The 17,295-nt window shown below is 40.1% G+C and overlaps 1 protein-coding gene across 19 annotated transcripts in view; it reads right to left on the bottom strand.

The window, feature by feature from the left end:
• The window catches only part of AFDN (afadin, adherens junction formation factor), a 142,641-nt gene that overhangs the window by 29,333 nt on the left and 96,013 nt on the right, over window positions 1-17,295 (bottom strand). For all 19 annotated transcript variants that reach the window (XM_050787062.1, XM_050787073.1, XM_050787069.1 and 16 more), the window contains one exon: window positions 16,242-16,328. In XM_050787062.1, the coding sequence (XP_050643019.1) occupies window positions 16,242-16,328 (87 nt within the window). The remainder of the gene's footprint in view (window positions 1-16,241; window positions 16,329-17,295) is intronic.

The following is a 17,295-nucleotide window of genomic DNA, read 5'->3' as shown; positions in this document are numbered from 1 at the left end:
GCATGAAATCTTACTTAGATATTATGGACAATATTATACAACTGAGAATAATTCCGTAGGTCACATCGATTGAAGGCAAATACAAATCCATTTCAATCACTGTGAGGCACTGTATGGTAAGAGTAAAAATACACAAATGATTTAATTAAAACAGATTTTCTGTAACATCCTGGAACTATGTAATTTTCACTTGGAAACCACTTACATTTGTCTCCTTTAGTTAACAAGTTAAGTTTACAGAAGACAGCCTGACTGGCCAGTACTGTTGATCCTGACTCCCTTTATCCCCTTAGGGAAAAACAAAACAAAACAAAACAAAACAAAACAAAACGCCTGTAGCAGGTCAAATTTTGTAAGCATAAAACCATCCATACCTATCTCATTTTAAAAACAGTATATTTCTTAATTTAACAAAGCAATTCCATTTTGGAAAGCAGTACACTTCAAATTTCATGTGGTTACATTATCTGGGAACTAACTTTATAAAAGTTCTACAGAAAGCAAAATCAAATATTCTCCTTTGCAGCTTTTGATCTGAATTTTCCATCTGTTCACCTCGATATCCCTCTGTGTCTATTCACACATCTCTCCTGTGGATGGTTTCCACTCTCACCTCAATGCAAGTCTCCAGCCCAGTCCCAGATGCCTCACGGCCCACTTGCTACCTCCCTCTAGAAATCATTCAGCACAGTCTACAAACCACAACAGCCAAATATAACTTGTGGTCCTTGAACGGATCCTTTTGCCATAAAAAGCATGATTGGGATAGTTGGCAAAGACTGAGCTTTTTGTAAATTTACAATTTCAAAAATAAAAGATAAAATATACAGCAGGCACTCAATAAAGGGCAACTTTCTGAATTTTAGCATATCACTTAGCAAAAGAATAATAAATATGCTTTTTGCCTCACTATATCTGTGACAATGCTGGGTTTCCTTGAATCTAGGGACCTAAGACACACTACGGAAAAATACTTCTAAGACATGGCACCCCCCTGACCATCCCTATTTGTGAAATCAGGTAATCCCTCATAATCTAATTAACCGAATTTTTTTACACATTTAATAATTTTATATGATTCATGAATAACCTTAATTCTATAGCTCGGCTGTTTAAATGACAATTTCATTCACTGAACAAATATCCACCGAGCGCCTGTATGGTCCTAAGCTCCATGCACATATCAATGAACAAAACAGACAAACACCCTTGCCATTTGGGAGCTTCTTCTATTCCTCAGCAGAGTTTATCTGTGGTCATTCACTAACAATTCTAGTTGGAGCGCTGGAAGTCCTTCTTTTTCTTTTCCTGAAAATGATGCATGCCTATTCCCTTCCAGCTGGTACCCTGGGGGTCAGGTTTTTAAAAAGTTCTACAAGCACTACTTATTTTTTCCTCTGCTTTCTACCTGACTACAGAAAAGCAATGATTACTGAACGTCGGAATGCCAACTGTCAGTGAGAATGGGCACCTCACATTTTCACATGGCATTATCTTCTGGTTAATGTAATACTGACCTTGTAAAGAGTAAAAATCATCCTTTTACTAAGATAACCAATTATTATCATCTCTGACAAGAAAAATGTTTAGCAATAATACTAGTAATACAGCATTTTTAGTAACACTATTATAAACAAGGAAATATCAAATATATATTTTAAAACAATATATCAAGCCTCCTTCCTCCATTTCTGATATGCTTTACATGATCACAATACAGACCAAAAAAATGGCAATTACTTAGACAAACTGTAATAACAAAACTGTTCTTAAAATCATAAAATAGAATAATATCAGAAAATGAGAACAGGACTATTTCATTTCTTCCTACAACCCAAGACCCTGCATATACAGTTGGAGCTGCCTGCCAGTCAGCAATTCTGCCACTCCTAATTTTCATTTTTGGCAGATGTCTTTGTTTCAATTTCACAATAAATTTCAGTTTCGTGGCACCCGCTACTCCATGTTTCAACCCCTTCATTCAGAGCAGTAATCACATACCTGAGGGCAACCATTAGGCTCTTTTCCATCCTAGCCACCCTCCACAAGCAGACAGCCAACGTGCAAGCTGAACATGTGGACTCCATATGAACGGCACATGGCATTTCAAGAACCCGAAATCCTCTACCATTTTAAGGCAGGTAATTTAGGATACTATATGCAATGTGAAATTTAATGCCTAAATTTAAATCCCGAAGCAAAACTGATCATGTACTACTGATATTTGACTGCACTACCTATATTTAAATAGGCTAAAGTTTACATCATAAATTTCAGGCCAATTCTGGCAAAATGAGGAAGCTCTCCTCATGACTGATCTTCTGGTCTCCCTACGTCCAATCATGTTTCCTGAAGCACAGCTCAGCTCACACTATCCTGACCAGACTCTTGTAACTGCCAGCTACTGTAAAAATTCACAGTAGCTTCCTGCATGAGGTATTCACGGGTCCATGAACCTCTCTTGTCATTCTCCACCCAAATCACCCCTCACCTCCTTCCATTCTATCTGACTCATGTTCATGACTTGGTTGATGTTCTCTCTACACCAACTGTCTTTCTGATGCAAGGTATATGCCCAAATGCTCTCCATCATTCACCTCCGAGACTCATCTGCCAGCCCACTCACCTTCCCAGTGTCAGGGAAGATACCATCTCTTCTTCACTTATGTTCTCATCACATTGGACTTTCTTTGTTCTCTTTGAGCAGTGAGTCATTGTGTCCTGCATTACAGCTACCTCTGCAAATGGCTCCTTCCTCCAACTCCATTAGAAGCTTCTTGAATATAAGGAGCTCTATCCCTTCCAGAAGAGCTTCTCAATTAGATTGACTTACAGTTTACTAACATTGATCAATAAGAAATTTGGTCAATTTCCTATTTTAAAAACCTAAGATGAGGAGGTCTGTAATTTTACAGAATGAACACTAAGTTAAGAAGCAACTGATATGCCCATTATATATGGGTTAGCAATAAAACTTTGTAAAATTACTAGTTTAGAAAGATAGATACAAAAGTACTTCAGGCTGTGGCACCCAATGTGCCCTTTTAGGAAGGGAACTCAAATTCATGACTGTCAGGAAAGACACAAGTAAGATACATTCTATTTTCTTATATATTCAGAATGTATCTGAATTCTAAGTAATAACCACTTCTTTTAATTCCAAGTAAACTGAATTTATAAATATATCTGTTTGTCACAAAAAGAGGTTTTCATTTAAGGAAATAAGCATTCATGATAGAGCCAGGCATGGTGGCAGTCATCCCAACACTTTGGGAGGCTGTGGTGGGAGGACTGCTTGAAGCCAGGAGTTCACGACCAGCCTGGGCAACATGGTGAGATCCTGTCTCTACAAAAAATTTTTAAAAAGCATTCATGATTATTAGAGACCTCAATTCAAAACACTCATGAAAATCTAAAAGGTCTATTCAAGGTTGGTCATAAAAATGGAATTTGATTAAAAGTCAAGACAATGCATCATGAAATATATTTTGAAAACACTCTTAAGACACAGGAAGACAAAACGATGTGCAAGTAAAGAATATGGATCTGGATAATGTAAGAGATACCCACATTTCGGTTGGCATTTGGGCCTCCACTTCACGGACTGCTCTGCGTCACAAATGTTCCCGCAGACACATTCCCCGTCCACTGACTCTGCACCTTCTGCACACACTCCTTTCCCGCAGACCCACTGGCCCTGTCCACATGCCCTTCCCTCCTATCACCTCTGGTTATTTGGATCCTACTTCTACTTCAGGTGCAGCTCACAGTCATAAACTGGTCATAAAAATTCTAACTACAACTGCTGTATGGAGAAATTACAGTTCTACTGGTAATTATCTTAGCAAAACAAAATTAGAGATGACTACCCAGAGATGAAAGAACTCTAGGAAATGTCTGACTATTTGTATCACATCAATATGGGCAATTACCTTCAAGCCGAACCACCACAATCTCTGTCCAACTACAAGGTGTCCACTTGTCCAAGGTTTCTCAATCTGGCCATGGCAGTGCAGGCCTGGAATGTGCATCCTGACTGGGGGAAGAGCAGAGTAAAGAAGCTCTGCTGCATCCCTGCCTCAGCTGCTGGTCAGATGCCTCAGCAAACTGTCATCTGTTGAGCCATAACAATCCTTTAACATTATGGAGCTCTCACTACCTACCCCACTTTATTTGAATAAATGAGAACTGTACTGCCTATGGTTAAAAAGAACTGTATGAAACAATTTATTAATTTCAGAAATATTAAACCACTTAATTTAGGTTTTATTTCTAAACAATAACGCACAATCTATGTAGTCTATTAAGGCTAAACTCAAAATTTAATAATTAGTGTCTTTATTTATTTATTTATTATTATTATACTTTAAGTTCTAGGGTACATGTGCACAACGTGCAGGTTTGTTACATATGTATACATGTGCCATGTTGGTGTGCTGCACCCATTAACACGTCATTTACATTAGGTATATCTCCTAATGCTATCCCTCCCCCCTCCCCACAACAGGCCCCAGTGTATGATGTTCCCCTTCCTGTGTCCAAATGATCTCATTGTTCAATTCCCACCTATGAGTGAGAACATGCGGTGTTTGGTTTTCTGTTCTTGCGATAGTTTGCTGAGAACGATGGGTTCCAGCTGCATCCATGTCCCTACAAAGGACACGAACTCATCCTTTTTTATGGTTGCATAGTACATATATCCATGGTGTATATGTGCCACATTTTCTTAATCCAGTCTGTCACTGATGGACATTTGGGTTGATTCCAAGTCAAATTTTCTTTTGATTTGCTATTGTGAATAGTACTGCAATAAACATACCTGTGCATGTGTCTTTATAGCAGCATGATTTATAATCCTTTGGGCATATGCCCAGTAATGGGATGGCTGGGTCATATGGTACTTCTAGTTCTAGATCCCTGAGGAATTGCCACACTGTTTTCCACAATGGTGCACACACAATTAAAATTCATTTTATGGTAATTCTATTTCTTTTCCAACCAAGAAAGAACAGCCAGGTCTAGAAGCTCTATGTTCTTTGCTGTTGTGTATCAGCATGTAGAACATTCAAGTATAAGCTATGTAATTACCAACCAAAAACAATCACAGAAATGTAGAAACAGTTCCAAGAACACTAGTGAAATAGTATTAAACACTTGTACTGTTCAGTATGGCAGTCGGCAGGCCACAGGTGGTGACAGAGCACTGAAAATGTGGCTCATGCAAACTGAAACATGGAAGTGCAGAGACTGAGTATGGAAAAAAGAATGTGAACTATCTCATTGATGATTTTTATACTGACTACATGTTGACATAACATTTCTGATGTATTAGATAATATAAAATATGGTATTAAAATTAACTTCACTTTTTAAAAAAACACAGCTAGTAGAAAACTGAAAATTCCCCATGTGACTCATATATTTCTATCGGACAGCGCTGCACTAATAATGTAGATGTGCATTGTATGTTTGTTATGAGTAATGACAGGTACTACCAACACATTTACAATTACACAGATAATATGGCAAAAACAAGATTTTACCATACTACAGTATATACACCATACTACAGTATATATGCTAACATTACACATCCTGATTAGAAAAGCAAAAGAGCCATTAAAATTGAGAACACAGTATTATAGATAAATCCAGAAAGGCTAAATAGTTTTAAGGATTACTTGCTTAAAGGTACCTAAATACGGTATTTGAAAAGATATTATTGCATTTTAGTCCATTTATTCTTTGCAAAACTAAAAGAATAATCATAATTATTCAGGATTACTCATTCCTCATTTAACAAATCAGTTCCTTTAAAGAAAAATTGGGGCAGAGGTCTTCTGAAAAGCAGAGATTCAAAAGGCATCAGGAATTACAAATTTCATTCAGTATAATTTTGGAACTTAATTAACCAAACTTAAACACCAGAGGTAAATTTTTAAATGTACTTTCCCCCGTCTGGAGGCCCCGGAGAACATTTGCAGTACAGCATCCAAACTGCTACGTTCAGCATTTGTGCCCTTCAACATAATTTCAGCATATTAGAGAACACCCAGTGTGGAGCACACACTGGCAGAAGATTTAGATCTTGTATCCTTTTTAAAAAAAAAGGCAAAAAGGAAACACAAAGATCACTGCCTGTTTGATCTTAACATTTTAATCTTAAAATGCCTCTTGAAACTGCCTTTCTTTCCATTAAAAAGGAAAGAAGAGGGTTTGAGAGGGGGATGGGACTAACGAGGGAGAGGAGAGACAAGGAGGACAAAAAAGGATGAACCGAAGCTGTATCTGAAATTTACCTGTAGGATGAGTTACAAGACAGAATGGCAGTAAATGAACAAAAAGTTATAAAAAATTATAGTAAAAAACAGAAATAACTCAGTTGCTATACATTCAACTTTCCCTAGAACTGAGAAAGAGCACGCACCTACAAGTTGCTTTGTGCATCCGATGAGAAATGGCAACAAGGAAAAGACTGCTCCCCAAATGTCTTCTCTAATTCTTTTACTGCACCTTTTCAGAAGAGGTTTTATAGAAGTGTAGGTCGTCTCCCCACACGCACAGGGAGGCTCGGTCAGGCGGAGCCTAGGCTTCAAACATTCCAGTAGCAAACCCTGAGTGCGTGTGGGAGTACAACGTGATAAACAGCATAAAGACATCATTAAAACCTAATCCAAAAAAAAAAAAAAAAAGCAGGAGGAAGAAAGATATGCTGGCCAAATCATCAATCCAACCCTATTGTTCTCAGGTAAGAAAACCCAGCCTGGGTTCTCTGGCTGGTGATTTTAGAACAATAAGTGGCTGGAATGACCTCAGAGCCCAGAAATATTTCAGTCATCAGGCATGCTTCAGTCGACACTCTGCTCACTTGCTACTTTCCTCGGGGTTTTTCAATTGCTTTATTTCTAGTCGGATAAGTAAATCCAGGATTGGGTTTTAAAAACATTCTAAAGATCTCTCTTATTGGGTAGGAATTACCTTAATTTTGAAATAATCAGTTCTAAAATTCACTTTGTATATGAATTCTACATTCAGCAACCTTGGAAGTCCATGGTAAGTTACCCCCAGCAGGTCTGGCGCTGTGAGCAAGGTAACTAAGCTTGGTGTCTATGAGCAAGGCTGTAGTTCCAGCTCTGGATTTCGGTTATGCTTTGTACAAAATACAAACCCAACACACCACATCCATCTCTTCCCTCTCCATAAAATGAAGGGAACGAAGGTGGCCCCACAGATGGGATGCAGGAGGCCCATAAACCCAGAAAGACCGCACGCGACATATGCAGGGTGTGTGAATTTCACCAGGGCGGAGACACTCTTCTTAGCCTCGCAAAGTGGTGTGCAACTCATCAGATTTTCAGGCACGAGAGACCACTGGAGGCGACCCTGACACTCCTGACAAAGCTCCCCAGAATCCTGGCCTGTGCAGGGGATGGGTCTGGATCACTTTAGATTCCACTGAGAGAGATGGGGCAACCCCAGGGCAGTTTGAACCTCTGGGTTACCCCACAGCCAATATCCTACATCCAGGTAAACTCTACAAATTATCATCATTTTCTATGATGGCTCTCTAGAGGATTAACATTTTATGTTCCTATTCTGTTATTTTAATGTTGTACTTAAATTCAGTATTTCAGTCAATCCAAGAAATCAGCACTTAGGCCAAAATTATAAACTAGGTAAAAATAATATTCTTTTATATCATTTACTATTTTGCTTTTGGCACAAAAATATATTGTTTCCAAATTAATAAGAAGCCATGAGGAGCACTGCGTCACTTCATACAACTTAGTGGAAAGATGTTTCTGGCATCTCCATGGAAGAAACTGTAAGCACAATAGGAACTCTGGGACTGACTTTAAAAAGGAACCTGGAATTTCCTGACTTCACTTGTTTGACTAGGTGTTTCCCACGTGGTCATAATTAGACCATTGAAGAACACAAGAGAAGGTCTCAGTCTTCAAAGGACTAAATTACAGTTTATGTGAGAAGCTGACTCTAAACAGTGAGAAGGCATGTTAATAAACAGTCCTTACCCTCTCATTTTTAGGGCATAGGAATCTTGTGTTTTAAGCTAAGATTTTAAGATTTTAAAATTTTAAATCAGTACATTGTCTAAAAGCAAAACTCGAACATACTTAACGCATTAATTAACCATTGATTTTTAAATAAAATAGCAAAATATCCTAAGTACTTTTAAAAGTGTCATTTTTATGTTCACTTTTAAAAAACACAGGTTTTAGAGAAAGGCTGTAGTTAAAACCACCTAATGGGGCCAAAAATAGGTTACATCATGGATATTCTTGTCCATGTCTTCAGCAAGTTACATAGTGGCAGTTATCATATTTAAAGCAACCTTCACCATATTATACCCAGCAGGATGAAATATCATGGCTGTTTTCTTAAATAAGAAGCATATAGAAGGCTTACGTTTTTATGAAGCTTAAGAATTTGCAGCACAAAAATAGCAAAAAAAATCTGAGTGTGTAATTACAAGCTACATTAAATGGTTGTTGCTTCATGAGCAAGTTAATTATTGACAGGTTTAAACAAGTTATACTGAAAGAAAAAGCATTCTTTCAAGACCACAGTGTGCACAAGAACACCAACAACTGCCCCCTGAAGAAACTCACCACTGACTGTATTCTTCCAACAACAGAGAACCACATTTTCATTTCCGGGACCACAACAACTTCGTGAACTGAAAATCAACCGTCTATTCTCTCAGTTTTCAACAGCAACCGAGACAGCTGGTTTTTCAAGACCGGGATCGCCACATTCTGCGCTGGATGCTATGACCCTGTATGGCATTTATCAACACGACCTAGAACCAACGCAATATTCAGACTCTTATGTAACCAGTCCACGCTGACTGCTGTTTACTTTGTACTTTTAAACTTTAAAAAGAGTTAGAAAAATAAAAAGGAGCGAATTGTTTGTAATTTTAAAATCCACATTAAACAGGAAGCATCATGTTGTCCCACAGATGAACAAGAAGTAGCCTGCTGATCGTCCCCAAAAGCAATGTTTTAAAAAGTAAACTGCATACCCACAGTGCTTCCAAATCATCTGGATTTCATAAAACTTAACCACCATGTGGAAGGCGAGTCAGCGAACTCAACATCAAAACATGGTTCAGGGTTACAGCAGCTAAGCCATAGACCAATTTAGAAAAGGAAAAAAGAACAGGCCAAATACAAAAACCACACAGCTTATAGAAAACAACAAAAGCACACAAATGACTAGGTGTAAAATTTAACCACACAAGTCTATAGGCCCCTCTGCAGAAAAAATACATATACCACACACTCATGAGACTAACAAGAATACAAACAGCAGGTGATTATCCAATACCAGGCTCAACATGCCTGACACAGCTTCTCTCTCTGAAGAGCTGAGGTAACTATAACTATTACTGCTACGTTAAAGGCAAGGAAACTAAGACTTTGAGAGGCAGTGCCATGTGCTCCGTGCTCCAAGGCTGCCAGTGGCAGGAGCAGAATATGCACAGCAGCAGCGTGACTGCAGAGCCCAGACATGAACAGAATCCCACGTGACGACGCCACACCAACAGGCTCAGTAAGACGCAGGGCAGAGCTAATGGCGAAAGTTCCCTGTATACTGCCCTACCCTGCACTCAGAACACTCCCCTGAAATCTCAAAAATAAGTCCACTCTATTATAATAATTTATGCAGACCCACACACCTATCAACTATACAGTGTCATCTCAGCAGTGTGTATGTATTAGATGACTTTCCCAGTACCAGAAATTACAAGCAAACTGGAAAAGAATGAACTGTATTTAGTAATCCAGTATGCCAGGGAACTGCTAGATTCATTTCTCTCATTTCAAGAAAAGGCATTAACAGATGCTTCATTTCTGAAAATGGTACACTGTCCAATTAATAGGCCATTTTCTTTATTTCCTTCAGATCATCTATACGTTGACATTCAAATTTTATCTCTGGTTCTAACCTTCTGAGCTTCACTATCCAACCATCTACTAGATAATCTAGTCACTCACCTGAACAGGCATTCCACATCTCCAGTGTGACACGTTCAAAGCTGAGCTCCTGACGCCACCGTGCCTGCCCCCTTCAGTTTCCTGCCTTCATAACTCACACCTCCACGTGTCCAGTTGCTCAACACAGAATCAAGATTCATCTGGATACTTCCGTCTTTCATCCACTAATGCAACTCACAAGCCAATCCAAAAACTGCCATTCAACAAATATGTATCAGTAGCTACCATAACCAGAAACTGACAACCCTTCAATAGTGGACAAGAGAAGATGCTTGCCTTCACGGGGTGTCTGTTCCAGAACACCTTCGTCCTCTGCACACACAGCAAACCATCCCGTCATCTCTACTGCCACGTCCCTAATGTAAGCCTGTACAACCTCCAGTTGTACTGGAAAGCTAGTACAACTTACTTGTTTCTAGTTATACTTCTGAGCGGCTCTAATCCATGTTCCAGAACTGTAAAAATAAACTTTAAAAACTGCACTCTAATCATATCATGCCTCATTTAAACCTCAAGAGTCCTTATCTCACCTATAATAAAATCCTCAGCTCTGTCCAGACCCACCATCACAAGGCCTTTCTTTATAAAGTTTTATTGGAACACAGCCACGCTATGCCACAAACTGCCCTGTGGCTGCCATGATAGCAGAACTACTCAGGGCAACAGATTCCACATGGCCTGCAAAGTAGAAAATCTCCACAGTCTGGCCCCTTACAGAAAAAGCTTGCTGACACTGTACTCTATGATCTGGTCCTATCTGCTTCTCCACACACCCCACATGTCTTCCCCTGACAGCCCAAACTGGGCAGGGTCCACTGCCATCCTTGACCTCGCTAACACTGACTCATCCTTCAAGTTCAGCACTGACTTCCACTCTGGAGCGCAGTTTAGACATTCTGCAAACAGCCATGGATAATGACCATCGATCATACAATTCCTCACTCGTATTTGTCTGTCTCATTCTTCAAGTGGTCAAGGGGCATGTGCTAGTTCAGTGACTAAGATCACAGACATCTTGGCAAGAGAAGAAAACTTTCATCACTAGGTAAAAAATAACTTCCATGAACGTCAAATCCACACTTAGTTTCACTAAATCTATTTTATAAGCTGATGAATTAACCATTTTATCACTATTATTATGAGACAGGGTCTTGCTCTGTTACCTGGGCCGGGATGCAATGATGAGAAAACAGCTCACCACAGCCTCAGCCTCCTGAGCTCAAACCATCCTCCTGCCTCAGCCTCCAGCGTAACTGGACCACGGGCGCACACCACCACACTCAGCATCCTTTTTCATTTTTTTGTAGAAATGGGGTCTCACCTTGCTGCCTGGACTGTCTCGAACTCCTGGGCTCAAGTGATCCTCTTGCCTCAGACTAAACCCAACTGCTGGGATTATAGGCATGAGCCATGGTGCCTGGCCAAGTTCACCATTTTAGAACTAAATCTGAACTCCCTTCTTTTTCTTCCAGTTTTCAGTTTATACACATTATTCACTGTGGAAGGTATTGGAAAAGACCAAAAACAAGAACAAAGTGAACATCATCTACACGTTAGGGAAGATCACGCCCCGCTTTAGAAAAGGGACACACAGGTCTATGTCCCCAGCAAAGGGAACAGCAAGGCCTTTCCAGCCACTCTCTACCTCTTCCTGCCTGACTTCTCACGGAGGCAGCAAAGCCATGCGTGGGAGAGTGAGACAGGGATGTCAAACAGAGCGAATGCTCAAAACCTCTTCAGGCTGTCTTTTGGAGTGTCCTGCTATAAGGGGACAGCTACCTTCACCTTCCTCTTACCAGGGAAGACTTGCTGTGTGAGTGACCTGAGGAGGGGGAGGGAGGCATGCTTAATTCAGGAGTCACAAATCTGCAGGTGCAGTGTAGACATGCACATCGGACACATCCCCAACCCAGCTTCAGCTGGTGGAAGGTCTATCTTTTTGACTGCATGTACCTAACCTTCTATGCTGTTACTATGCCCCATTAAGCCCCAATTCTATTAATATAACCTACAACCCAGTTAGAAGTACTATTAACATTGTTATTTCCTGGTCTTTTCTACAAATCTTTTTAAGTATCTTTTGTTAAGTTTTTTTTTTTTTTTTAAAAACGCTGGAGATTTAAAGTTTAAAAGTGAAAATGTACACTCTACTTTTCACACAATAGGCACTAATATTCTCTTCTGAAATGAATATTATTTTAACAATTAGCCACTACTTTCATATTAAGTTTATTCTAATACTAGTAAAAGTACAGACCTAGCCTTGAAATTACAATATACCCTGAAGCTAGCCCCTGCAGACTCCTAAATCACATTAGACTCACAGAAGCCAGTAATTGTGCTACACGGATACCTAATGTAACTTTTCATCACAAATGACAAATATTTTTGTAATAGCAAAGATTCCAGAGTCAGTGATTTTTATGATGAAACTACTTTCCACTGAAGATATAGAGAGAAGGTTGTGTTTCTTCTGAGGCTTCCTTGCGTAAGAGCAAATACAAAGAAGACACACAGCAGCTCAAGGGACTTCAAACCCCACAGAAGAGGGGATTAGGGATTAAGAGAGGCTGGTGGTGGAAGAGGTGACCAAGTGCAAGGATCTAAAAACAAGAAGCAAAGACAGGTGTGGGCGGCAGCATGGACGTACAAATGGGCAGAGGCCAGGTGGAGCCCATTCAAGCAGCATGGGCTCCCTGGACTCCGGCACAGTTGAGCACACCTAGGGCTCTGCACCCGTGCCTGGGTGTCTGGGCTGAGGCACTTTCCCTGACACCTTTTGCACTCCTTCCCCTCTCCCTCCCAGGTTCATAACTGGCAGAACCTTCCTTCTGGAGCTCCTCCTTGAAGTGAGAGGATTCTCTTCATCTGGGCATCATCTGACTGTCACCTGACACGGGCTGGCACCCTGTCCCTTAGCCTCTTGCCTGCATTGCCACAGTAACTGAACAGAGGCTCAGGTATGACTTTCAATCTGGCTTGTTGTCCTAATTGCCCCCTGTCACCCTGGCAAGACAGAGGCCAAAATTCAGAGACAAACAACCAGAGGCCAGAGGCCACCCAGAAGAGGGTGAGAAAGTGCCAAGTGAACCCAGAGCTCCGCTCCTTCTTCCCTGCTGTAAGGTAATGCTGGTTCCTTTATACATGAGGAAATCATGAGAAAGAATACCAAAAACTCTGAAAGACTGAATGCTGAAGTAAATTAGACTTGAATCTATAGGAACAAATAGTTTTGTACTGCAAGATACTTTTTTTAACTGCAAGAGGTGGACACTGATCGTGGAAGCCCCCTACTTCCACCTCCACACTCCTAAAACCCCAGGTAAGAAGAGCATTTAAAGTAAGGTTACAGGATGAACATAACAGAAACTCTGCCCACAGATGTGAGTATGGTGGGGTAATTTCTGATTCTGATTTTTTCTGGAAAATGGGCATTGACTCAGCTGGTAGGCAAAGAGAAAACACAGCTCTATGGCTGATACTTCCACTTTTACATCTCCAAATAAGTCCTGGTCCCTTAAACTGCAACAGCCTGGAAATATGGCCTGTGAGCAGGACCCTTACCAGGAGTAAGCAGAAATTCTGGATGGTGAGGTGGGAAGGGCCCTGGACTACGCTCTGCCTGCACAGGTGAACCCCACATGCCTCGGTCTCTGAGAGGCAGCCTACTACGCCCCATGCAGCACCTTCAACCCATATGCTAAAAGGGTTCAGGTTCCTCTGATGAACTACTGAACAGACGCTCACCTTTCGTCCCAGGTTCTTCTAATCCATCCTGCACACCAGACCCAGATAAAGCCTCCTAAAATGTCAGTTTCATCATGTTCCTCTTTTGTTCTAAATCCTGCATTTCTTTGTGGTGCCTACAAGATAAGGCACAGACTCCTTATCCTGTCAATCAAGAGTTTTAAAACTAATTAAGCACTGCATTCCTTATTCCGCTTTCCTCAGTAATTTCACAGGTCTCACCTTATCCAAAAATGGCACACACAAGACTTGTTTCTTCTATCCTTGCTTGTGCTCTCACTCCAACCCACGATGTATCTCCCTTATTCCTTTATTCCAATTATGTTTGTTCCAAGGATTAGCTGAAACTCCACTTCTCCCAAGATGTCCTCCACAACCGCTACAACACCCATTCATCTTCTTACTTTCTCCAAAATACACAAAGGTAAAGTTTTATGGTACTTGCACTAGATCTTAATCACATATTGCTTCGTAGGCATTTGTGTTATGACTAAGATTATGGATAACAAATTTTCCTCATGGCTAATTCAGTGAGAGTTGTGCTAATATAGCTGGTAATTTGTTATTTCAGGATTAAACCTATATAATAGCAAATCAAATATTCACTCGGTTAAAAAAAATTGCTCTTATTTGCTATCTTTCAACAAATATTTTTTGCCTGTTATATGCTGGAGACTGTGTCTGGGAGTGGGGATAACTACAGTGAAGATGCTACAGAGTCAGTTTGATGGGGAGAAAGATACCAAACTCCTCATGATCTAATTCCAGTTCTAAAACTGCCCTGATTTAGGGGACAAAGATGAGCAGAGTGAGCTGCCAGGAAGTCCTAGCAAAGTAGGACACAAAAGCTTTGTCAGCACTTTGGGAGGCCGAAATGGGAGGACTGGTTGAGGCCAGGAATTTGATCGAGATCAGCCTGGGCAGCACAGCGAGACCCTGTCTCTAAAAGAAATTTTTAAATTAGCCAGGCATGGTGGTATGCTCCTATAGTCCTAGCTACTTGGGAGGCTGAGGCCGGAGGATCACTTGAGCCCAGGAGTTCAAAGCATGATTGTGCCACTGCACTCCAGCCTGGGTGACAGAGCAAGACCCAGCCTCTTTTAAAACATAAAAATAAAAAAGGCCTCGCTGCAAGATGGGACAGTAGAGGCAAATATGCCCAGTCAGGCAGAGCCTGTGTACTTGTTGGACCACCTATCAGCTCACCATCTAGCCTTCGGTTCAAAGCCGGGACCTCAACATCTTTTCTCATGCTTCTGCATTTGTTCAGTGCAAAGCTGAAGTCATGGCCTGCCCATACCCTCATTTCAAACGGACCCTTCACAAATTAGAGGAGCTGAGGAAGAAAACACTTCAGTGAAAGCTTTTAAAAAATCACAGGTCTCTCTAGACAATGGGAATGGCAGGGTTTCAAATTATAGTCCGTTTATTTCCAAATTAATATTCAGGATGATATAATTCTGGTATAAAGAAAAATAAATTAAAATTTTTGACTATTAGCAATTAAAATATTTCTCAAGGCACATTAACTGTAATTCAGAAGGCACTTCTATCACATTGCTATGTAACGTTTTCAAGCTTTTCATATATTCCCTAGAGATAGAAACAAAAATAAACATTGTAGTGGCCAAAGTGTTATTTTTAAGCAAAATATCAGCAAAGTTGACTGAAACATCAGTTATTGAATATTAGCAAAAAACACGTTTGTTTCATGGAAAATATCTGAATATGATTCAAAGCTAAAATTAATTCTAAGCAAACGTAATTGAGATTCCATATTGGAAGAGGCTCATGAGTGAGTAACGCCAAGTCACAATACTCATTTCTTTAACTCAAAGAAAAGATCTGTGTAGCTTTAAATATCCTGCCAGAACTAGCGGGTGAAGGGATTCAAACCCCAAGAGTTCGAGGAGGGTGGTTCAGCAGTCAACACCTATCAGAACTATGTAAGGTCTAGGTTAAGAATGCCATTTCCTAAGCTCCACACCAGACTCACTGGAAGGGACACCTGGAACTGAGAACCAGAAATCCCCTTGTGTAGCAAGGTCCCTAGGGGTTCTTACGTGCACTGGAGTCTGAGAAAGGTGTCTAGTGGCCCACTATGATGAGGTGATGCACCTGTGCCCCACTTCCACGATGCAGTTTTCTACTGTACCAATGCTTTCTCTCCTCACTGTGCAAATCAAGTTTTGACTATGCCTTTAAATTATTCCCTTCTGAGCACCATCTGCTCAATCTCAAAGTATCACTCTAGCTACATTCTCAGAGTAGGAGATCATCCCTCAACTAATTGGGCCCAGTGAGCACACTGGCTTCATTCATGTAACACCATTCCTCTCCTACACAGAAACAGAACTGAACAGGCACATTATACACAGGTGGTGAAGTACTCCCACACAATCCACTCTGACAACTACTGATTCAACGCTGAAAGACTGGAGGGAACAACTCTCACATGACTAATTGGCCTACCTTTGCTGCAACAATGCTAAGGCCCATTCCATTCTGCTTTTTTAGGGTCACAGTGATTATTTCAGGTTCTTTCCTCAGAGGCTGAGCCTAAAGGATGAAAACAAAGGTTTATTTTATGACTGAAACGGAAGTGCTTCTGTATGGTTAGACAACTCATGAGCTAGTCAATCATGTTCACTGGAGCAAATGGGGAAACAAAAAGGGTGAGAAGATAAACAGTAAAAAAAAAATTTCAATTAATATAGATACTCTTCAGGTATTAATCTGGTAAACTAAATCAATATTCTTGACTGAAATCTTAAAGATGAATTTAGTCATAAATGCTATTTAAATGTGATTTGAAGAACTTAGTTTATAAAACAAAATTAAACCCCCATTACTATCAGGTAGAAAGCCTGATCATAAGGACAAAATTCAATTTTTACTTTATTACCTTTCAAAATAAATTACCAGTCTTTTTGTGTTTTCAAAGAAGAAATTTAAAATTATTTTACATTATCTATGGGGAGGACTGCAAAAAATGGTTATAACAGAGATGACCTAACATCTTTGTCACTTGTGAAAACTCAGCAGTGATTTTATTTTAAATAGCAACACCAAGGCTGCTGCAAGACTCATGTAGCAGCACCCAGAGAGTGCTGCTATTGAGTGAAGCCCACCTGGCCAGGTAAGGAGCCTAAACCGACAGCCCATAAGGCAAGACAGCTCCCGACAGACTCAAAGAATGAGAAAGTGAAATTACTCATTGAAGTTACATGTTCTTTACATGTCATTCCTATACGCCAGAGAGTAAACAAAATTCAAGAAGAAAATTAACAGTCCATACACACGAAGGAGGAACTTAAATAATTAAATATATAAGCAGGAAGGTACCTTGCCAAGAGGTGGTAATTATACATATGGCTTTTTAATTTAGAAGGAAAATAACTAAAGCTTATGAGAGATTATTTTAAGGAAAATAAAATTAGTTGACATTAGAATTACTATTTTTTTCAAAATCAAAACCTGAAATCTCCCGAGGAATCTTAGAATAAACTAGAAAGATGAGGAATGA

The sequence above is a fragment of the Macaca thibetana genome, chromosome 4 (assembly GCF_024542745.1).
Source record: "Macaca thibetana thibetana isolate TM-01 chromosome 4, ASM2454274v1, whole genome shotgun sequence".
Classification (NCBI taxonomy): Eukaryota; Metazoa; Chordata; class Mammalia; order Primates; family Cercopithecidae; genus Macaca; species Macaca thibetana.
This window is presented reverse-complemented; position numbering and strand designations above follow the sequence as displayed.